The 23,891-nt window shown below is 33.2% G+C and overlaps 1 protein-coding gene across 1 annotated transcript; it reads right to left on the reverse strand.

The window, feature by feature from the left end:
- Positions 1–9,998: 9,998 nt before the first annotated feature.
- LOC100020301 (olfactory receptor 4P4-like) lies at positions 9,999–11,650 on the reverse strand. Its single transcript, XM_001372819.3, has one exon. It carries the CDS (start codon positions 11,614–11,616, stop codon positions 10,681–10,683), a length of 936 nt encoding a protein of 311 aa, XP_001372856.2. The 5' UTR covers positions 11,617–11,650; the 3' UTR covers positions 9,999–10,680.
- Positions 11,651–23,891: the final 12,241 nt, after the last annotated feature.

A 23,891-nucleotide genomic window follows, 5' to 3' on the forward strand; every position in this document is an offset into this window, starting at 1 on the left:
ACACTGGATATCACATGTGTTCTTGGTTCGAACCCATTGCCATGTTGTTGGTATTTGCATTAGAGTGTTCATTTAGAGTCTCTCCTCAGTCATATCCCCTCCACCCCTGTAGTCAAGCAGTTGCTTTTCATCGGTGTTTTTACTCCCACAGTTTATCTTCTGCTTGTGGATAGTGTTTTTTAGTTTTTTAGATCCCTGCAGATTGTTCAGGGACATTGCATTGACACTAATGGAGAAGTCCATTACCTTCGATTGTACCACAGTGTATCAGTATCTGTGAATAATGTTTTCCTGGTTCTGCTCCTTTCGCTCTGCATCGCTTCCTGGAGGTTGTTCCAGTCTCCATGGAATTCCTCCACTTTATTATTCCTTTTAGCACAATAGTATTCCATCACCAACATATACCACAATTTGTTCAGCCATTCCCCAATTGATGGGCATCCCCTCATTTTCCAATTTTTGGCCACCATAAAGAGTGCAGCTATGAATATTCTTGTACAAGTCTTTTTCCTTATTATCTCTTTGGGGTATAAGCCTAGTAGTGCTATAGCTGGATCAAAGGGCAGATAGTCTTTTATCGCCCTTTGGGCATAGTTCCAAATTGCCCTCTAGAATGGTTGATCAATTCACAACTCCACCAGCAATGCATTAATGTCCTAACTTCGCCACATCCCCTCCAGGATTCATTACTTTCCTTTGCTGTCATGTTAGCCAATCTGCTAGGTGTGAGATGATACCTCAGAGTTGTTTTGATTTGCATCTCTCTGATTATAAGAGATGTAGAGCACTTTTTCATGTGCTTATTAATAGTTTTGATTTCTTTGGTTGAGAACTGCCTGTTCATGTCCCTGGCCCATTTATCAATTAGAGAATGGCTTGATTTTTTTGTACAATTGCTGTACCTCTTTGTAAATTTGAGTAATTAAACCTTTGTCAGAGGTTTTTATGAAGATTGTTTCCCAATTTGTTGCTACCCTTCTGATTTTGGTTAGATTGGTTTTGTTTGAAAAAAAAACTTTTTAATTTGATGTATTCCAGATTATTTTGCATTTTGTGACTCTTTGGTTTTAAAGCCTCTCCCTTCCCAAAGGTATGACATGTATACTATTTTGTGTTCACCTAATTTTCTTATAGTTTCCTTCTTTATGTTCAAGTCATTGACCCATTTTAAATTTATCTTGGTGTAGGGTGTGAGGTGTTGATCTAAACCTAATCTTTCCCACACTGTCCTCCAATTTTCCCAGCAGTTTTTATGAAATAATGGATTTTTGTCCCAAAAGCTGGGATCTTTGGGTTTTTCATATACTGTCTTGCTGAGGTAACTTACCCTGAGCTTATTCCACTGATCCTCCTTTCTGTCTCTTAGCCAGTACCAAATTGTTTTGATGACCACTGCTTTATAATATAGTCTGAGATCTGGGACTGCAAGACCCCCTTCCTCCCCTTCCTTAATTTTCCTTTCTTTCTTGCCCTGTTGGATAAGATAGAATTCAGGATTCCGCTGGATCTTGATGTTCTTCCCTCTCAGATTTGATTTCACTGAGAGTAAGGTTTAAGTAATTCTACTTCACACTCTTTTCCTCTCCTTCTCATATGAGAGTTCTTCTCCTCCCCTTCCCATGTGTATCTTTGTATGGGAAGGATTATTCTATTTAGTCCCCCCCTATTTCTTGAAGTAAATCTTAGTATTATCGATGATTCCCCTTCCCTTTTTCTTTCTTTGCCCCCCATTTCACCAAATCTTCTTGATGCCCCAATCTTTCCCTATGCATGATTCTTCTAACTACTCTTGTGATGCATACAATTTTTAGTTACACAATACATTTTCCCCACATATTAATGTATATAATTTGATATAAATTTTGTCCTTATAGAAGATAGTTTGACTTAAAGAAAAAGATAAGATTTATCTCCTTTTCCCTTTCTTTCATATTTACCTTTTCATGTTTCTCTTGCTTTCTGTGACTGGATGTCAAATTTCCACTAAGTTCTGGTCTTTTCTTAGCAAATGCTTGGAAATCTTCTATTTTGTTGAATGCCCATACTTGCCCCTGGAAGTATATAGTCAGTTTTGCTGGGTAGTTGATTCTTGGGTGGAGACCCCCTCTCTTGCCTTTCTAAATATCATGTTCCATGCTTTGCGGTCTCTTAGTGTGTTAGCCTCTAAGTCCTGTGTGACCTTATGGGAGCCCCCCCTATATCTGAAGCTCCTCTTCTTCGCTTCTTATAGGATTTTCTCCTTTTCTTCAAAGCTCTTGAATTTGGCAATTACATTCCTGGGGGTTGTCTTTTGGGGATTTAGTATAGAGGGTGTTCCATGTACCCTTTCTATTTCTATTTTGCCCCCTGGCTCCAGAACATGTGGGCAATTTTCTTCTATAATCTCCTGTAGAATAGCATCAAGGTTTTTGTTTATCTTTGATTTTTGGGGGAGACCAATAATTCTGAGGTTGTCTTTTCTTCCTCTGTTTTCTAAGCCTGTGACCTTTTCAGTGAGATATTTCAGGTTTTCCTCTAATTCATTTATATTTTGGCTTTGCTTTATTAATTCTTGCTGTTTTGTAATCTCACTGTCCTCCATTTGCTTAATTTTGGTCGTTAGGGACTGGTTTTGCTTTTCAGCTTTGTCTGCCCTTCTATTAGATGCTTCCAGCTCTTTCTCCAATTGTGAAGTCTTGTCTATCAGACTGCTGATCTTTTTCTCCCATTTTTCTTTCCAAAAGGTTTCCATCTTTTGGGCATGCTCACTGTCTTCCAGTTGCTTAATTCTGGTCATTAGGGACTGGTTTTGCTTTTCAGCTTTGTCTGCCCTTCTATTAGATGCTTCCAGCTCCTTCTCCAATTGTGATGTCTTGTCTATCAGATGGCTGATCTCTTTCTCCCATTTTTTTTTCCAAAAGACTTCCATCTTTAGGGTAAGCTCTTCCAGAGCTTGTGGATAGTTTCCATTTTGGAAGGCATGTTCTGATTTTGTTTATATTTCATCCTCATTCTCTTTTCTTCTTTTCCTTGGGTACTCACTCTAAAAAAGTTTTCAATAGTTACCTTCCCCCCCCCCCCCGTCCCTTTCTTCTTGGAGGCTTGATTTTGGGACATGTGAGCCATCCCTTTGGTGGTTTTATTCCACTTTCTTTTTTTTTTTTGGTCTGGGGTCTGGGTGATATGGGCGGGTTTTCTGTGAATTTAGGTTGCCTCAGACTAGTTCTTCCCAGCCTCTGAGGTTTTTTAGAGTGCAGGCCCCAGTGTTCAGCCCAACCACCCAGGCAATCAGCGCAGCCCGCCCAGGTGTTCAGCTTTGCCCAGTTGCTCAGCGCAGGATTCTCCCCTGAAACCACCCTGAGATGTCTTTTCCTCTCAGTCTTTATATCCCAAGGACCCGGGTGTGACCCTAAAACAGAGATGATCCTCACTCACTCGCTGTCCCAGTGAGCTCTCTGATAGCTTACTCTGGTTTGGTGGGGGGGAGGGGCGACAGTTCACATTTTTGTGTGAGCTTTTCCTCCTCTTTATTGTGTGGAAATGTTCAAACCCCATGTACCTTCGTTTCTGTGGGGTACTGGAGAGTCCCTCCGTTCTTCCAAAGGTGATTTTTATGCTCTTTTGAGGTAGTCTATTTCGTTTGGTGCCAGAGAGGGGAAGCGAGATGTGTCTAGATTGTACCCATGTTTACCCAGAAGTCCCCCTTTTTATATAAAGTAAAGGAAATTTGTAAATAAATCAAAAAGTAAAAATGGATCACTCTTAGAATAATTGGCAATGTATTTTACCTTCCTACTTTTATAGGGACACTTCATTATCTTCACTCCTTGAAAGCAGAGATTCTGTCAGTTATCACAAACATTTAGGAGTGAGGATTGCAAATAATTTTATGTATTTCAATGTATAATGGATTCCTAAAAGTTGAGAGGAGAAAAACAATCCCAAAACTGTTGGTGATTAAGTTTGTCAATTCCTCTAATTCATTGTGGACAAATGATTGGCTTCCTCTTTAAATGAGTAAATGTTCTTGCCATTTAACTGGTTTATTATTCATCTTTTACTGTAAAAACAATTGTACAGTAGAAGGAGGGCATTGTGATGTTTTGCCTTATTGGAATTTGAATGATGGCAGACTCAGCTCTTTTCAGAATGTGAACAAGAGAATCTTTAAAAAAAAACAGCAAACAATAAAACAAATCACAAAATCACTCCTGTGAGGAATTTAGTAGTGAAAATAGAAGCAATACCTAAAATATTATTTGAATAACTATAGAGAATTGGTTTATTTGGGAAATATTTTGTTATTGTTGTTGTTCAGTCATTTCTAGCTCTTCATGACTCAATTTCGGGTTTTCTTAGAAGAGATAGTAATTAGTTGACTATTTTCTTCTCCAAATCATTTTTACAGATGAGAAATTAAGGGAAACAAGGTTAAATGACTTGCCCAGGGTCAAAAGCTAGTAAGCACCTGAGACCAGATTTGAAATAAGTTAAGATTATTTTTCCTGATTCTAAGCTCAGTGTGCCAGGAAGCTATCTCTAAATTTTAATTATTTTTTATCACATAGACATTTGGCCATTGAATTCTTATATCAACATACACTTTGAATTTGTATATTTATGGCTATCAGAGTAGGGAAATGACACTTTACATTTTTGTTAGCTTTCATAATAAAGGAGATTAGACATAGCAGAAAATGAAAAAATAATCAACCCAAAAGAACATAGCTAACCTGAAATATCTAAACTATCTGTGTAAATATATTGTTTTCATCACAACTTTATTTATATTTTATTAATATTAAATATTTTCATTAATTTTGGTAATGAAATTCAGAATCATGGAAATTAGGAATGTATTAATTACATAGTGAATGCAATCCTAGGATTAGAAAAAATCCTATCTTCTAGATCTTGGTAGCCCTAACAATAGTAAGAGAAAATGAATAGAGGACCAATCTGGAGTCAGAAACACCGGGTGTCTATTTGCTATAATACCTTTGAGTTTGGGGATCATGGCCAATTCAGTTTACCTCTCTATAGATCAGTTTCCTTTTATGTAAAATGTAGATAATGTTTTGGAAATATATCTCACAGAGTTATCATTGATCAAATATGAATAAAGGTTCTTTGCAAAATTGAAAGTGATTCATAAATGTTCAAGTAACAAAATTGAAATGATGGTAGGTATTTTGAGAATTATATGAGAGAATAAAAATTAAATACTAGCTAGAACTTTAATTTACTTTATAAAGATAAGCTATCCTTACTTAAAATTTAGCCATTCCTGTCTTCATGTCCCTCCATGGAATCATAATGTCTGTGTGACTCAGCATATGTTATTTGATATCTCAGGACTCTAAGAATTCTGTAAGAATATTTTTTTTAAAAAAGGTGCCAAATTACAAATTATATTGCTATAGAGTCTGTCCTTTGAAATGAAGAAATTTGTGTGTGCAGGTATAGTAAAATCATTTCTAACCTCTAGCAAATTTATCTGGAAAATATAATTTATATATAATACTAAATTATATAAAAATATTATCTAATTATATATGATCATATGTAAATATATGTGTTTTATATATATATATATATACTAAAGCCAAGTTTATTAGTGAAGAGCTTAACTTTCATTTAATTAATTTAGTATGAACTAATTCATCTAATCCATTAAGTATTATATGTAGCTAGAATTTCAGAAAGGCTAGTCTCAATAATAATATTGATTATTATTGTAAAAGCATAATTATTATAACAATATATATTATTATAATAACATTATTATAATAAAATTATAAAACAATAATGATAGATAAGGAGTTAGCTTAAGAGCGTTTCATAATATACTTATAATATACAGTATATAAACCTTCTAATGTTAAATACATATCTTTACTATCTCCTGATTACTTATGAAGATAAAAGAAGCAATCATATAGTTAGTTGTAAAAGTAGGAATTTATTACTAATGTTTTCTTTTCTAGGAATGCATGTCTGTAGTAGAACCATCAAATTTTATGACTCATGGGACTTTTTGTATCTTTATGTCTGTTCTTGTGAGTTAATTTGTATTATGAGTTAAATAAGTCTGTTTTCTAAAATATTCTCTCCAGATATTAGTGACAGGGTTAATAAAGTGCTGGGACCTTGAACTAGAATGTATTAATTCTAGCTAACATACTTGACTATTAATTTTGTTAATCAACATTTTTTATCAACTGTCAAAATCCTATAGAAACAAACTGCGAGCATCCATAAGAGGTCATTTCATCCCAGACATGGTATAATGGGATCACTGACTATTTACCTATGAGTAAAGTCAATTTTCATCTCAGAATTATGGCCTGGAGATTTATTTGTTCATTAAATTAGACTTCATTCCTATCTCATCACAAAATACAGACTCATAAGGCTGTTAGGATTTTACTATATGAAGCAAACAAATAAACATGCTTACTATTTGCAGTTACTGTGCTAAGTATTTTTCAAATATTAACTCATTTGATTTTCACAGTAACCCTGGGATGTAATTGCTATTATCATCTTTATTTTATAGATGAGAAAACTGAAATATAGTGACATCATATATGAATCAAAGACTTACAGATACCACAGCCCCATCCTCTGTGCCAACTACATATACAAATTGAAGTTTCAGGGAACATTGTCTTCCTAACAGCAAATCCTAAAGTCAAAGATATGTTATTTAATATCTTTGGAAATTTCATAGAAAAAAAATCCATGGCTTTTAAATTTTTATATTTTTCCTCTTATTGAAGGAAAAGTCTTTACTCAACATTTCATCAGAACACTTCTTTTTATAAACCAAAAAATTAAAAATAATTTTTAAATTACAGTATTCTTATCTATCTGAGCCATTGCTAATGATTAGTTGCTTTTTAGTCTTGTTTTTGGTACAGTGTATCATATTTCTTTGATTATGGTTTTTTTTCTAGAAAATCTGCCTAACAGTGAGTAGACTGATGACACCGGAGTCAGCAAGAGCTGAGATCCAGTCCTAGCCAGGGTATTTACTAGTTGCTTTACTTTGCAAGCTATTTAATTTTTATCCCTGTCAAATTCTTTATCTGTAAAAATGTAACACCTATCCCTGAATTTTTTGTAATGATTAAATTAATCTATATTTATTTAGTGCTTAGTAAACCTTAAAAACTACATATCTTGATATTAATATGATGTATTATTAAATACACATGACTATCTTAGCATAATTCTCTGAATTAGAAAATCCCCCTATGTAGAAAAAGACAAGGAAATAGGGCCTGTTGTGTGTTTGACAAATGATAATTTTCCCATAGGAAAAAGGCAGTTGGGTTTCAAAATCCAAAAATAAAAAAAAGAGGAAAGAAGGAAATAAAAATATGATAAATGGATAAGACCAAGATAGGTAGCTAGAAAGATAGAGAGATGAATGGATGGATGTATGGATGTATAAATGCATAGATGGATAGATAGATAGATAGATAGATAGATAGATAGATAGATAGATAGATAGATAGATAGATAAACAAAGAGAGAGATGGATAGATGGATAGCTAGATAGATAGGTATGTATGTAGATAGTTAGATAGATAGATAGATAGATAGATAGATAGATAGATAGATAGACAGACAGACAGACAGACAGACAGACAGACAGACAGACAGACAGATAGATAGATAGATAGATAGATAGATAGATAGATAGATAGATAGATAGATAGATATAGAGAGATGGATAGATGGATAAATATATAGATAGATAGATAGATGAACTGAACAAATAAATAGCAACAAAAACAAAAGCAGTAACATTAATTCATATAAGTATGTCAAGGACATCATCCTACCTTGTATACAATTGTGTTTCTATTTAGAATGCTGTTCTTGATATACCTATATAAATTATTGTTGCTGTTCTGGTGTATATGTTATATATTTAATGTGTGTATCCCACGAAGTCCAATTAAATTTTAGACATTAGATTTTATATGTTTTTAACTAGGAAATTGTGAAATATGTTAAATTTAATGGTCAGTGACATGTGAAAGCAGCATTTAAAAAAAGTTCATAAAAAGCAGTATAGGTTAAAGTTAGGTCATATCTAAAGTTAAGAAAATAAGCTAGAAAGTCATCAGAATAACCCACAAGTAAAGTTATGAGTTCCTTGACTCCACTACATCCACAGAGTTGGAAAAGAGAAACTAAAACTAAGAAACATTTTTAAGTCAACAATATTCATTGATTGAACATTGAATGAACATACTATAAACACACACATACACACATAAACACATGAAAAATCCAGGGGAGTTTCTCAATGTTTTAAATTAGTAGTACTCATAAATGCTATAATGTCACCAGGAAAAATAATTGAGAAAAGGGGAGAGTGTGAAGGAAGAAGAGAAAAATGTTTGTAATTTTAAGGTTTTTTTTAATGAAATTCTAAAGTTCTCTTAAAGAAACATAAAGATAAAACTTGTGTGAAAAAATATGACAAATGTCATACATCTATAAGCCATTAGTAGAAACTTAACAAAATGATAAGAGAGAATGATTTTCATGATGGATATGCAAAGAAGAAATTAAGGACAAGGAATGGACCTGGAAGATATAAAGAGAAAAGGAATAAAAATTAGGAAATGAAACAAATAAAAATACAAGCAAATAACCACAACTCTATAAGGGAAATTCAGAAATGATTATGAATTCTTGGGGTTTATGGAGTCCAAAAGGACCCAAATACATCATGATTTCCCAGTTGATTATATCACAAAATGATTACATTTATATAGTATTCAATTATTTTTATTAAATAATTATTAGATTATTCCTATTTTTGTTCAGTCCTTTGGAACTTTTTACACACTATCTTATGTTATAAGTAAAATAGGGTTTAGAAGTCAACTAATCCCATGTGCAGATTATGTGGAATGATAATTCTCTTTTCTATCTGCTAGCAATTAATTTGCCCTATTCATTCTTATCTCAAGTACTAAGGGAACCAATTCTATAGAAATTGGGTATTTTATGATATTTAATTATTAATTACTAAATTGTCAAGAACTCTCAATCATTTAATTAGCTTTTAATTACTATCCCAGTTTATTAAATATAATTGGTTAAACAAAGTGAATATGCTTATTTTAACATGTTGACATCTATTTTTACAGCAATATCCTCAGTTTCCTAGGATTAAATAAAAATGTTGTTAGATTTAATATTTATTTATTTACAGTGGAAAAATATAATAAAAACCCATGATTACATGCAATGTATCAAATATGACAAAGTACATATCCAAAAGAACTTTTAATCATCAATTACTCGATAGTTCTATTCTATTCTATTCTATTCTATTCTATTCTATTCTATTCTATTCTGGAAGACAGTGTCACATTTAGTTATTCTATGACATCAAATGGAGTCTAGTCCCAAGAATTTTCTCCATCTTTTGATAACAGAGATTAATTTAAAATGTTACTTCAAGAAAGAATTCCTGTTTTCTCTTCCTTCCTCTATTTTTACATCTGTTGCTGAGTTATCACTTTTAACAGAATTAACAGAATAACAAACTCTCAAAAAGTCTTCCCCACAATGCTCTAGAATTCTTTTCACCCTGAAAGATCGTTCTTTCTCAGAGGCTATCGCAATGAGGTATAGTATTAATTTTCAAAATATTTTTTCACCCTTTGTGATCATGATGTACCTGTGTCCCCTTCCTTCAATTGGTCAGTTGCTCCTGCAAACTTTTTAAAAGTAAAATCATCAAATTAGCCATTTTTATTTTTAAACTATTCTCTAAAATCCCCTCCTGATTATCTAGATAAATTTCCCATTATCTTTTCTTGGGGTACATCTAATTGCCCCATATTTCAGCTCCCTTTTACATGTTCTCATCTCTCAACAGAATGCACACTCCTTAAAGGCAGGCTATATATTTCTTTTTTGCTTGCAATGTTATTCCAAGAGCTTCATGTAGTGCCTGGATTTTTTTTTTTTTTGGTAAGAACTTAATAAATACAAATTTCCTTGTCTTGTCTTTTCTTAACTTGCCTTGCCTCCATTAAATTGTCTTTTTACAGTCACATAAAAAGTGATCTTTAAACTTTTTATTAACAGTAGCTATAGTCTATAATACTCTTGACCACTTATAATTTCTTTATCCCAAGTACGTACACACACATATAATATTTATGTACACATAAATTATGTATATATGATAGCAAAATTTTGTATGCAAATATTCACTGTTATATACAACTAAAAATAAACATGCCAAATAGTTACAAACCATATGTTTATGTATTTGTATGTTTAGATAATCAATATATAGATATAAACTCATATTTTACTTTAATGTAATCAAACTGGTATATTAAATTAAAAGTGATAACACATGATGTTTATTGTTGACCTGATGTATTATCATATATGATATGGGATGCCCCAAAATAATGGAAAGCAGAGAGGAAGAGAAAATGAAAATAATTAAAATGATGAAAAAATTGACCAGGGAAATCATAGTTTCAGCACAATTTATTTTCAATTAATTTTTCCTACTGAATGTTTTTTTCCCCCTTTATGTACACAGGAAACCCTATCAACTTGTTGTCCCACCCAGCTTTTAGCTTTCCTGTTGACCAAATTCAGAACCTTTCCTATCCACCAGATGGTCCCAGAGATCAGTCAATCTAACTAATATAGGTTTCCTTTTCTAAAAACCCTTTGACACCATACTTTTCTCATGGCATTTTTCATTTCAGTATTTCTCAGAGTATATATTAAGGGGTTGAACATGGGAGCAATTATGGTATAAAACAGAGCTAGCACCTTATCCTCTGGGTAGCTGGTAGGAGGTCGGAGGTAGGAAAATATTATAGGACCGAAAAATAAAATGACAACTGTGACATGAGATCCACAGGTGGAGAGAGCTTTCCACCGTCCTTCAGCAGAATATGTCCTTAAGGTATATAATATAATAACATATGAAGCAAGTAAGACTACAAATGTCACCAAGGCAAACAGTCCTGAATTGGCTACAACTAAAACCCCCGTGATATAAGTATCTGTGCAGGCAATTTTCATCAAGGGAAAAATGTCACAGAAATAGTGGTCGATTTCATTGAGACCACAGAAGGGTAACTGGAGAGCCATGGTTAACTGTGGAAAGGAATGAACAGCCCCACCAGCCCAAGCAGCTACAACAATGAGATTGCATTTCTTTTTACTCATGATTGCCACATAATGCAGGGGTTTACAGATGGCAACATAGCGGTCAAAGGCCATTGCCGTCAGGATGAAGACTTCGATCATGCCAAAGAAGTGCATAACAAAGACTTGAAGCATACAAGAATTATACAAAATGGTTCTTTTTGAAGCTAACAGGTCCCCAATCAGTTTTGGTGTAACACTAGAAGTATAGCATATATCTATAGAAGCCAAGTGACTGAGGAAGTAATACAATGGTTGGTGGGAAAGAGTACTACAATAGATGGATATGAGGATGAGGAGGTTCCCCAATAAGAGTATAATGTAGCATAATAAGAAAAGAACAAAACAAAATATCTGTATGTTGTGGTCATAGGAAAGTCCGAAGAGAATGAATTCTGTGATGTTGACCTTATTTCCCATTTGGCTACTGTTGATGAGTGTTCAAGGATGTTATATATCTGGAATAGTAATAAAAGAATCATTTCCCATGAATTATATTTCATTACCAATTTTTAAGTGTTATAATTCACTTGATCAAGAAAGCTACAATCTCTATTTAGAAAATGAAATGCAGTGATTCTTTAGAGGTACCTATATTATTCCTGTTAACTCTGCCTCCCTTTCTTTTTTATTTTTATTTTTAAATTCTTACCTTTCTAAGACAGAAGAGCACCAAGGGCTAGGCAATTCGAGACTAAGCAACTTGCTCAGTCACACAACTAGAAAGTATCCTAGGCCACATTTAAACACAGTTCCTTCAAACTCACTATCTGGTGTCCTACCCACTATTGCCACCTGGCTTCTCCTCCCCTTATTATTAGAATGTGCTATAGAGCTCTTACCTCTCACCCACTTTTTTCATGCATATTATCTTAATACAATTATTATTAACTTAATAAAATATTCTTGTAATAATAGGATAGAATCAATAATGCTTATTATTATCTTAGTACAATATTATCTTAATACAATAAATATTAACTCAATTATGATTAAGAAAGCTGCAGAAAATAAGGACATCATGATATTTGTTTCCTATTGATTTGATTGCTATATAATACCCTCTTCCATTGAAATAGAGTTATGATGAGATCCATTTCTAGACTTAAGGGAAAAAATAGCTCTATACATTAGAGTCAAATAGATAAATTAAATATAAGATATAATGTTTTAAAATAATTATTTTTAAAGCAAAAAATTATTCTTTGTGAGATCTGAATTTCTTCTAGAAAATATCTGATAAACATGTCTACCAGAAGATTAGAGTTAGAAGAATTCATGATTATTTAAATGATCATATTCAAAGAATAATAATTAATTGTGAATGCTGATTTGGAATGAGGTCTCCAGAGGATGTTCAGAGTGCTCCAGTTTTAGCCATATACTTATTATATTATATAATATTTATATTACAATATAAATATTATATAATATAATAACATTTATCACTGACTTGGATAAATCTATACAGAGCCTGTTTATTGTATTGAAGGAAAAATGAAATGACAAGGGATAATTCCCCTTTTGAAAAGCAAACCACAATTTTAAAAAATCAATAGGATAAATTCTTGGATGAAAAATAAAGTGATATTTCAACTAAAAAGTAAAATTCTTACATGTGGATTCACAAACTATTATCATAAGTATACAATGGGAGGGAGAGTATTAAATGACTGTAGTTTGAAAAAAGACAAATAAAGCTTAATGAGATACCATATCATTTGGCCATATTTGTACAGACAGATTATTAGTTTCAGAATGATTGCAGATGACAAAGAAAATTTCCTTTTTTTTGGAAGGGACTTTCATTCCATTCTCCTGAAATGTTAAAACTTTCCCCAAACACTGATCAAAATTTTTCTTAATTTTTCCTCATATTAACTATTTATTGTCATAACTCATTTTTCTTTCTTTTCCTTCCTTCTCTTTCTTTCTCTATATTCTTCAGTCATTAATTCATCCTTCCCCATTACATTCCCCATATTTCTATAAGGCTGCTATTCAATTTCTTCATGTTAAATATGGTCTTCCTACACTACTGTCCCTACCGTAATCCAACCTCCTTTGAAATCTTAGGGAAAATAATTAAAGTTGTAGATAAATGAATGTTATATGATAGATGATATTTAGGAAGGTAATACCTAAAAACATAGGTAGATAGATTTTTGAAGGACAGATGAATGAATTGATAAATATAAAGGAAGAAATATACTTATTACTTAATATACTTACTACTTAATATAAATTCATTTATAAAAACTATTTGATTCTTTCCTATTACTATAAGACTAAAGAAGAAAGGACCTAATCCAAGTTGTGCCTGAAAATTAACCCTCTATAATGATCCTAACAAGTTTTTATTGAATTTTTCTTTGAAGACCCCCAGGCATGGAAAACTTACCACTCTTATTCAGATCCCATGAAACTTAAAATACAGTATTTGTATTTATGATGTTTGTCCTCACTTGAAATCTGCATCTTTGCAACTTTCTTCTTTTGCTTATATTTTTAAATTGTAGTGAAGGAAAAGAGATTCAAGAGCTCTTCCCCCACCTCCAAATTTATATGCATTACATTATAATTCCACAGTTGAACTTCCTCTTTCTCTAAACTATGAAAACAAAAAGGTTTATAATGCAAATTTTTCTCTTTTCCATAAAAATAAGACTATTCAAAGACATTTACAGTTGATGAAAAACAAATTTCAGTGATTATTCCATTGAGTTCTTTTTTATATATCCAACATTAGTCACAAAGGAAAGGAGAGTTGAAGTGATTTTGTAGCCTTTTTGATATAAGAGATATGAAATGACTACTGGTTAAAATATAATCTCTTAAAATTCTCTACTAGATAGAAAAAAAGTCTAAAATACATGATTAGACTGATGCTTGGGTGTTAAATCCTTAAACTCCTCAATTCTCTAGAGAAAGAGATCCGGATGCTCATTGGTAATAAGCATGTATAGTGGCCAAGTATGACTTTATCTATCCATTAAGCCCTCATTTTCTTTAATAATTATTATAATAAGAAATCTAAATTAAATGTACTGTTTTATAAACCAAAAACTTACAGAGAAATATTTATGAAAATTATTCAAGGGAAAATTTGTAATTTTGTATACAAGTATGGGAAAATTCAAGCTGCTGAGCACAATGTCTGAGAATTAGAATGGATAGTTCATTCCACTGGAAAGATGGTTAGGACTTGACCGGAAAAAAATAACAAATTTTTGTACTCCAAATAAAATATTACCTCCTTCAAGATTTTAAATAATATATTCAAACTTCACCTCTATAATACTCCTGTCTGAAAAAGTTAGGGAAAATAAAAATATAAAGAAAATCCCACATGAGAACAGATATATTTACAAGATTAAGAAATTTAATAAAAGAAGATCCCAAAGGAATTTGGAACCAGGTTCTGTAATTGCATAATCCAAGGCCAACTGTATTTCCCCTTGGGTTTGTAAGCAAAAGCCTACTAACATCATTTTACAAAGTAGAAAATGAACTACATTTAGAAAGAGAAGAATTGGTTTCTAATTGCAGCTCAGCTTTTTACTATATATAGCATTAACTCGATAAAACCTCTAACTTTTTTCCAATTTTAGACCTTGTATATTTCTGTTTCCATTCTCAGCTAGGGGTAGAGAAGAAAATGATAAACAGAAGATAAAAGGGACTATTTGAATTACATGAAAATAAGACAGTGTGAAGGCTGCCAACTCTTATATTAGTCTCATTTTTTATAAAAGAATGACAAATGGATTTACATAGAAACAACAAAAATAATAAATCAGAAATAATAAATGAGTTATATAATGTGGTGCCATAAGTGATTTGCAATAGTATGTGTTAGAAACAATTCCTGAATATTAGTCTGGTTTGATTTTCACTATCCAACTATTCACTATCCATTTTGTTATGTTAAAGATTGGTGTTCAATGTCAAGAATCAGAAATCTTCCATCCCTAAATGATGAAAAGGGGTGAAATAATTAAGTAATAGAAATATAATTATGAAAAAGTTATACTAATATTAATAAATTCACTATCTTATTTGAATTTGCTTTATTATCTAGGCATGTAATCCTAAGAAAGCCTCAAAGGTTTCTTTAGAGAAAGAATTCAATCCTACCAATAGAGAGATCTACTAAAGTAAAATTATGGATACCCTGAGTTGAAAAACAGTGCAATGATAGAAAATGCTTTGAACTATGTGGCCAGGACCAAACCAAAATCCAGTAACCTGCCCCATGTCACCTGACCTTCAATTATGGCTGCTGCCAGATGCATTTCCAACTTGGCCAAACACTGATATTGTTTGGAGAGGAAGGGTTAGTAAAACAAGGAAAATGTCCTTTTGAATTTTAATAACCAGACACTCTCTTTGCTTATATGGGAAAGGTGATGGGGGAGCTCAAGTGAAAAATGAACCACAACTGAATAAGAAAGGAGCATCCCCCTTACCACTTTCATTTCAATCTCTTATGAGATCTGGAAATATTTTTAAATATAGCAGCAATTAGGCAGCACAGTGGGTAGAGTGCAAGACCAGAGTCAGAAGGACCTGTTTTTAAATCTGCAGAGAATTCTTAGCTATGTGATTGTGGGCAAGTCACTTAACTTTTACTCTAACTCTTGCTATTCATCTTTCTTTTTGAATGACTAAAAGTATTTCTTAATACATAAATGATAGGTTCCTTTTCATCTGAAATTTTTGCATGTCCAATAATAGTCCTGGATATCAATCAGAGGGGAAATCCAACTCTTTTAATAAATTTCCTGTTTAGGATATTCAATTATTATTCCTTGTGCAGTTTAACATGTGACTCTTATACCAAACAAGGGACATATTGCAAAACAGAAGATGAAATTTTTTATCTTTTAATTACATGAAAAAAAATTGTCAACATACCAAACCAAATTATCTAAAATTTAAAGAGGTATAATTAAATTTTCTCACAAATTTTTCATTTCTAAAATGTCAAATCAAGTGATTAAAATTATAAAAAAAAATATTACCAATTGGTAAATAGCCAGGAAGTTTACTAAGAAAAAAGATAAGCTATGAATTGCCATATGAAATAATTCACCAAATTGTTAATAATTACAATATTGTAATAAAATTGTTTATGAGACTCTATCTCATTGCATTGTCAATTTACAAGAAAAAGAAAATATTAAATGCGGGGAGAGAGTCTACTTCAGAGAATAAGGAATATGGATACAAAGTAGTTGCCAATCTAAAAAAACATTTAGGATAATGCCTCCAAACTAACAAATTGTTCATATACAATGACTTAGTGAAAGCACCACTGTATACACAATATTTTTAAAGGTGACAACCTGTACAAAAATATTTATATGAATTCATTTTTGTAGTAAAGAACCAGCAATTTATAGAGCTGTTCAAAATTGGGGAATAATTAAGCAAATTATAGAATTTTCAAATAAGGTAATTCTGCTGAACTATAAAAAAATGATTAGATGAATCACTTAATTGAAAATCTGGGAAGAACTCTATGAGTTGATGAAGATTCAAGTGAACAAAACGCAGAAATTTACAAAAGTAATAATTCTACAGACATAAACAACTTTAAAAGACATAAAATAAACTTTGATAAACATGATGACCCCAAAACAATTTAAAAAGACCCATAAAGAGGCATGGTATTTGAATGAAAAGTAAAGCATACAGAATTTGAATTAAGATTCTTTTTCCCCCTTTTTGACCATTATGAGACTTCATATAAATATGGGACAAATATATATATATATATATATATATGTATATATATACATGTTATGAGTTTGCTTTTGTTGGTACCTCCCACCATCATCACAAGAAGAGAAAAGAATAGAAAATAGATTTTAAATAGACTAATTTAAGAAAAAAAGTCTACCACATCAGGAACTTATGCCTTTTTTTCCTTCAGTTCATATAATGTTGTAATAGTAAAATAATAATCTGTAGGGAAACTGAAAAGAAGGATGATAGACTGTATCTAAACTGCCTTACTTTGTAACTGTTGCTCAAGCAATCTGACTGCATTTGAACTGAAGAGAGTTGTATAACAGTTGAACTCTGGCAAAAGACTCCTTGGAGGCAAATTAACCAAAACAAAGAAACAAATAAAAAAAACCTTATTTATTATGTTAAGTTTTTTAAGATTATTTTATTTGATCATTTTCAAATGTTATTCATTAGAAACAAAGATCACCTTTTTTTTCCTCTCCCCTAACCCTCAACCCTCCCATTTACAATGCCTGATTGCTCTGGGTGTCACATGCATCCTCAACCCAAGCCCATTTCCATGCTATTGGTTTCCATAGTACAGTATTCATTCAGTCTCTCCTCTATCATATCCCCTCCACCCCTGTAGAGAGACTGTTGTCCTTCCTCTGTGTTTTTACTCCCACCTTTTGTCCTCTGCTTGTGGGTAGTGGTTTTTTTTCCTCCTTTTTCAGGGACATTGCATTGAGACTAATGGAGAAGTCCATTACTTTCGATTGTACCACAGTATATCGATCTCTGTATATAATGTTCTCCTGGCTCTACTCCTTTCACTCTGCATCACTTCCTGAAGGTTGTTCCAGACTCCATGAAATTCCTCCACTGTATATTCCTTTCAGCACAATAGTATTCCATCACCAACATATACCACAATTTGTTCAACCATTCCCCAATAGAAGGTCATCCTCTCATTTTCCAATTTTTGGCCACCACAAAGAGCACAGCTATGAATATTCTTGTACAAGGCTTTTTCCTTATCTCTTTGGGGTAGAAACCCAGCATTGCTATGACTGGATCAAAGGGCAAACAGCTTTGTAGCACCCTTTGGGCATAGTTCCAAATTGCCCTCCAGAATGGTTGCATCAATTCACAACTCCACCAGCAATGAATTAATGTCCCCACTTTGCCACATCCCCTCCAGCACACATTACTTTCCTTCACTGTCATGTTAGCCTATCTCAGAGTTGTTTTAATTTGCATCTGTCTGATTATCAGAGATTTAGAATACTTTTTTCATGTGCCTATTAATAGTTTTTATTTCTTTGGCTAAAAACTGCCTATTCATGTCCCTTGCCCATTTACCAATTATATAATGGCTTGTTTTTTATACAATTGCTTTAACTTTTCATGAATTTGAATAATTAGACCTGGGTCAGAGGTTTTTGTTATTAAGATTGTTTCCCAATTTGTTGCTTCCCTTCTAATTTTGGTTACATTAATTTTGTTTGTACAAAACATTTTTAATTTGATGTAATCAAAATTACATATTTTACATTTTGTGGCTCTTTCTATGTGTTTCTTGGTTTTAAATTCTTTCCCTTCCCAAAGGTCTGACATATATACTATTCTGTGTTCACCTAATTTACTTATAATTTCCTTCTTTATATTCAAGTCATTCACCCATTCTGAGTTTATCTTGGTGTAGGGTGTGAGGTGTTGATCCAGAACTAATCTCTCCCACACTGTCTTCCAGTTTTCCCAGCAGTTTTTGTCAAATACTGCATTTTTGTCCCAAAAGCTGGGGTCTTTGGGTTTGTCATGGACTGTCTTGCTGTGGATACTTACCCCAAGACTATTCCATTGATCCTTCTTTCTGTCTCTTAGCCAGTAGTAAATTGTTTTGATGACCACTGTTTATAACAGAGTTTGTGATCTGGGACTACAAGGCCACCTTCCTTTGTATTTTTTCCATTATTTCCCTGGATAACCTTAATCCTTCTTTCTTCCAAATGAACTGTGTTATGTTTTTTTCTAAATCATTAAAATACATTTTTGGAAGTTCAAAGGTTATGCCACTAAATAGATAGATAAGTTTGGGTAGGATGTTTATTTTTATTATATTGGCTCGTCCTACACATGAGCAGTTAATATTTTTCCAGTTACTCAGATCTAGTTTTAATTGTGTGGAGAGTGTTTTGTAGTTGTGTTCATATAGCTCCTGTGTTTGTCTCAGGAGATAGATTCCTAGGTTTTTTATTATGTCTAAGGTGATTTTGAATGGGATTTCTCTTTCTAATTCTTGCTACTGAGCTGTGTTGGAAATATATAAAAATGCTGATGACTTATGTGGGTTTATTTTGTATCCTGCAACTTTGCTAAAGTTGTTGATTATTTTGGTTAGCTTTTTAATTGATTCTCTAGGATTCTTTAAGTAAACCATCATATCATCCACAAAGAGTGATAACTTGGTCTCCTTGACTATTTTAAGGTCTTCAATTCCTTTTTCTTCTCTAATTGCTACTGCTAGTGTTTCTAGTACAATGTTAAATAATAGAGGTTATAATGGGTATCATTGTTTCGCTCCTGATCTTATCGGGAATGCATCTAGTTTATCCCCATTGCAGATGATGTTAGCTGATGGTTTTAGACATATACTGTTTATTATTTTTAGGAAAGACCCTTCTATTCCTATACTTTCTAGGGTTTTTAATAGGAATGGCTGTTTTATTTTATCAAAGGCTTTTTCTGCATCTATTGAGATAATTATGTGGTTCTTGCTAGTTTGCTTGTTGATGTGGTCAATTATGTGGATGGTTTTCCTGATGTTGAACCAGCCCTGCATTCCTGGTATGATTCCTACTAGATCATAGTGAATTACCCTCCTGATCACTTGCTGAAGTCTTTTTGCTAGTATCCTGTTTAAAATATTTGCATCTATGTTCATTAGGGAGATTGGTCTGTAGTTTTCTTTCTCTGAATTTGATCTACCTGGATTTGGAATCAGTACCATTTTTGTATAATAAAAGGAATTTGGTAGCACTCCCTCTTTGCTTATTATGTCAAATAGTTTGTACCGTATTGGAATGAGCTGTTCTTTGAATGTTTGATAAAATTCACTAGTGAATCCATTAGGCCCTGGGGATTTTTTCTTAGGGAGTTCTTTGATGGCTTATTGGATTTCTTTTTCTGATAGGGGATTATTTAAGAATTCTATTTCTTCTTCAGTTAGTCTAGGCAATTTATATTTTTGCAAATATTCATCCATATAGACTAGATTGGCATATTTAGTGCCATATAATTGGGCAAAGAAGTTTTTAATGGTTGCCTTAATTTCCTCTTCATTGGAGGTAATGTCCGCCTTTTCATCTATGATACTGTTAATTTACTTTTCTTCCTTCTTTTTTTTAATTAGGTTCTTGTCTATTTTGTTTGTTTTTTCAAAGTACCAGTTTCTTGTCTTATTTATTAGTTCAATAGTTCTATCACTTTTGATTTTATTAATTTTTCCCTTAATTGTTAGGATTTCTAATTTGGATTTCATCTGGGGGTTTTTAATTTGTTCGCTTTCAGGATTTTTGATTTGCATATCCAATTCATTGATCTCTGCCCTCCATAATTTATTAATATATGCACTCAGCGATATGAATTTTCCTCTGAATACTGATTTAGCTGCATCCCCTCAGGTTTTAAAGGATGTCTCACCATTGTCATTTTCTTCAATGTAATTAATAATTTTTTCCATGATTTGTTCTCTAACTAACTGATTTTAGAGAATCATATTATTTAATTTCCAATTGTTTTTTTTTTATTTTGCTCTCCACATACCCTTACTGATCATTATTTTTATTGCCTTATGATATGAAAATATCACATTAATTATTTCTGCATTTCTACATTTGTATGCCATGTTTTTATGAGCTAGTGTATGGTCGATCTTTGTGAATGTGCCATATGCTCCTGAAAAGAAGGTGTATTCCATTTTGTCCCTATTTATTTTTCTCCATATATCTATCAACTCTAATTTTTCTAAGATTTCATTCACCTCTTTTACCTCTTTTTTAATTTATTTTTTGATTTGATTTATCTAAATTTAATAGTGGTTGGTTCAGATCTCCCACTAGTATAGTTTTATTATCTATTTACTGCTTCAATTCTCCTAGTTTCTCCATTAGAATTTTGGATGCATTTGGTGCATAAAAGTTGATTAGTGCTGTTTCCTCATTGTCTATACTCTCTTTTATCAAAATGTATTTACCTTCCCTATCCCTTTTAATCAGGTCTATTTTTGAGTTGGCTTTGTCAGATATCATATTGCTACTCCTGCCTTCTTTCTGTCAGTTGAGGCCCAATAGGTCTTATTCCAACCATTAATTCTGATCTTGTGAGCTTCTACTTGCCTTATGTGTTTCCTGAAGACAACGTATGTTAGGGTTTTGGATTCTAATCCATTCTGCTATTCATCCATGTTTTACGGGTGAGTTCATCCCATTCACGTTCAATGTTATCATTGTCATTTTTGAATTCCCCAGCATTTGACATCCTCCCCTAATTCTGACCTTTTTTCTTTTGCTATTACCTTTTAAACCCATATTTTTAAAAATCTGTCCCCCTAGTCCCTTTCCTTGTTATGGTTCCCTTTCTAGCTCCTCCCTTTTTGTTACCTTCACCTTCCCCTCTGTCCTTCCCTTCCTTTTTGTGTTCCCTTCCCCGTCCCCCCCCCTTGGTTTTTCCTTCTCCTTTTCCCTTTTGGATGAGATAGAATTCAAAATCCCAATGGATCTAGATGCTCTTCCCTCTCAAAGTTGGTTTCACTGAGAGTAAGGTTTAAGTAATACCAATTAGCACTCTTTTCCTCTTATTCTTCTAAGAGAATTCTTCCCTTCCCCTTCCCATGTGTATCTTTGTGTGACAGATTGTTCTATTTAATTTATTTCTATTTTGCAAGTATACCTTAGTACCATCATTGATTCCCCACTTTCTTTTTCTTTCTTCCCCCCTTCAAATCATGCTAATTCTCCAATCTTTCCCTATGAGTGATTCTTCTTATTACTCTATTAATGCATACATTTTTGAAAGTTGTACATAACATTTCCCCCATATGTTAGTATATATAATTTGATCTAATTGTGGACCATATAGAACAGAGTTTGAATAAAAGGGAAAAAGGCACTTTTTTCCTTTTCCCATTCTTTAATATTTACCTTTTCATGTTTCTCTTGCTCTTTGTGTTTGGATGTCAAACTTTCCACTGAGTTCTGGTCTTTTCTTTATTCATATTTGGAAATTTTCTATTTTGTTGAATGCCAATACTTTCCCCTGGAAGTATATAGTCAGTTTTGGTGGGTAGATGATTCTTGGTTGAAGACCCAGTTCTCTTGACTTTCTGAATATTATGTTCCAGGCTTTATGGTCTCTTAGTATGTTTGCTGCTAGGTCTTCTGTGATCCTTATTGACATGCCTCTTTCTCTTCCTAGCTTCTTGTAATATTTTCTCTTTAGATTGAAAGCTCTTCAATTTGGCGATTGCATTCCTGGGGGTTGTCTTTTGGGGATTTAGTATAGAGGGTGTTCTATGAACTCTTTTGGTTTCTATTTTGCCCGCTTGTTTGAGAACATTAGGGCAATTCTCTTCGATGATTTCTTGTAGTATGGAATCTAGATTTTTGTTAATCTCTGGTTTTTCAGGTAGATCAATGACTCTCAAGTTGTTTCTCCTTCCTCTGTTTTCCTGGTCTGTCACATTGTCAGTGAGATATTTTATGTTTTCTTCTAATTCATTAATTTTTTGACTTTGCTTTATTAATTCTTGCTGTTTTACAAGATCACTGTCTTCCAGTTGCTTAATTTTGGTCTTTAAGGACTGGTTTTGCTTTTCAGTTTGGTCTGCCCTTCTGTTAGAGGCTTCCAGCTGTTTTTCCAATTGTGAGTTTTTTGTCTATCAGGCTGAAGTCCTCTTTCTGAATTTGTTCCCATTTTTTCTAGCTAGAAGGTTTCCATCTTTTGGATAAGCGCCATTTTGAGTTATTCCAGAGCTTGTGGATAATTTCCATTGAGGGGGCATGTTTTGGTTTTGTTTGCATTTTATCCTCTTTTTTGTCTGTAGCCTGGGTTTTCCCTGCATAGAAGTTTTTAATAGTCATTTTTCCCCTTTCTTCATGGAGGGTTGATCTTGGGTACTCTGAGCCACCCCTTTGGTGGTTTTCCCTTTCCTTTTTATTCAGGAATCTGGGTGAGTTGGGCATATCTTGGAGTTTTTGCCTTAGGCTGATTCTTCCCAGCCTCTGAAGTTTGTTAGTGGGCCTGCCCATGCGGTCTGTGGTCTCTTCTCTTCCCTGTGCAGGCTTCTTCTGTAAAATTGCTCTGAGGGCTCTTTCCCTGGTAGTCCTTGTCAGTTCCCAAGGACCCTGTTGTGCCCCCCTCACTACAATGTGGCTCAGAGGCGATTTTGTCTTAGGCCGTTTCTAGAACCTATACAGCATTTGCAGTTTGCAGGAGCCCCCGCGGTCTGCGTGATCTCCAGTGAAACAGCTCTGAGGGGTAGTTCCCTGGGAGTCCTCGTTAGATCCCAAGGACACTGGAGTGCTTCCCGCTCACTGCAGAGATGTTCCTCACTCACTCACTGTCTCCAGTGAGTGCGCTGGTCCCTACTCTGGTTCTGTAAGTGGGGTGGGGGAGGGCAGCTCAACGCAGCTCATGGTTGGCAGCGAGCTTTCTCTCCCTCTTATAATGTGGGAATGTTCAAACCCCACATACCTTCGTTGCTGTGGGCTCCTGGAGAGTCCCTCCGATCTTCTAAAGTTGATTTTTATGCTCTTTTAAGGTCTGTTTTGTTCATACAAAGGAGAGGAAGCAATTCACATCTAGATTGCTGCCATGTTTTCCCAGAAGTCCTCTATATTAACATTTTAAAAGAAAGAAAGGATAGCAATAAAGGTTCCAATATAGTTTCCTTAATTCTA

The sequence above is a fragment of the Monodelphis domestica genome, chromosome 6 (genome assembly GCF_027887165.1).
Source record: "Monodelphis domestica isolate mMonDom1 chromosome 6, mMonDom1.pri, whole genome shotgun sequence".
NCBI lineage: Eukaryota > Metazoa > Chordata > Mammalia > Didelphimorphia > Didelphidae > Monodelphis > Monodelphis domestica.

Bases quoted from the DNA above. Each gene is read 5' to 3' on its own strand.
- LOC100020301 (XM_001372819.3), bottom strand. From the start codon at position 11,616: ATGGGAAATAAGGTCAACATCACAGAATTCATTCTCTTCGGACTTTCC.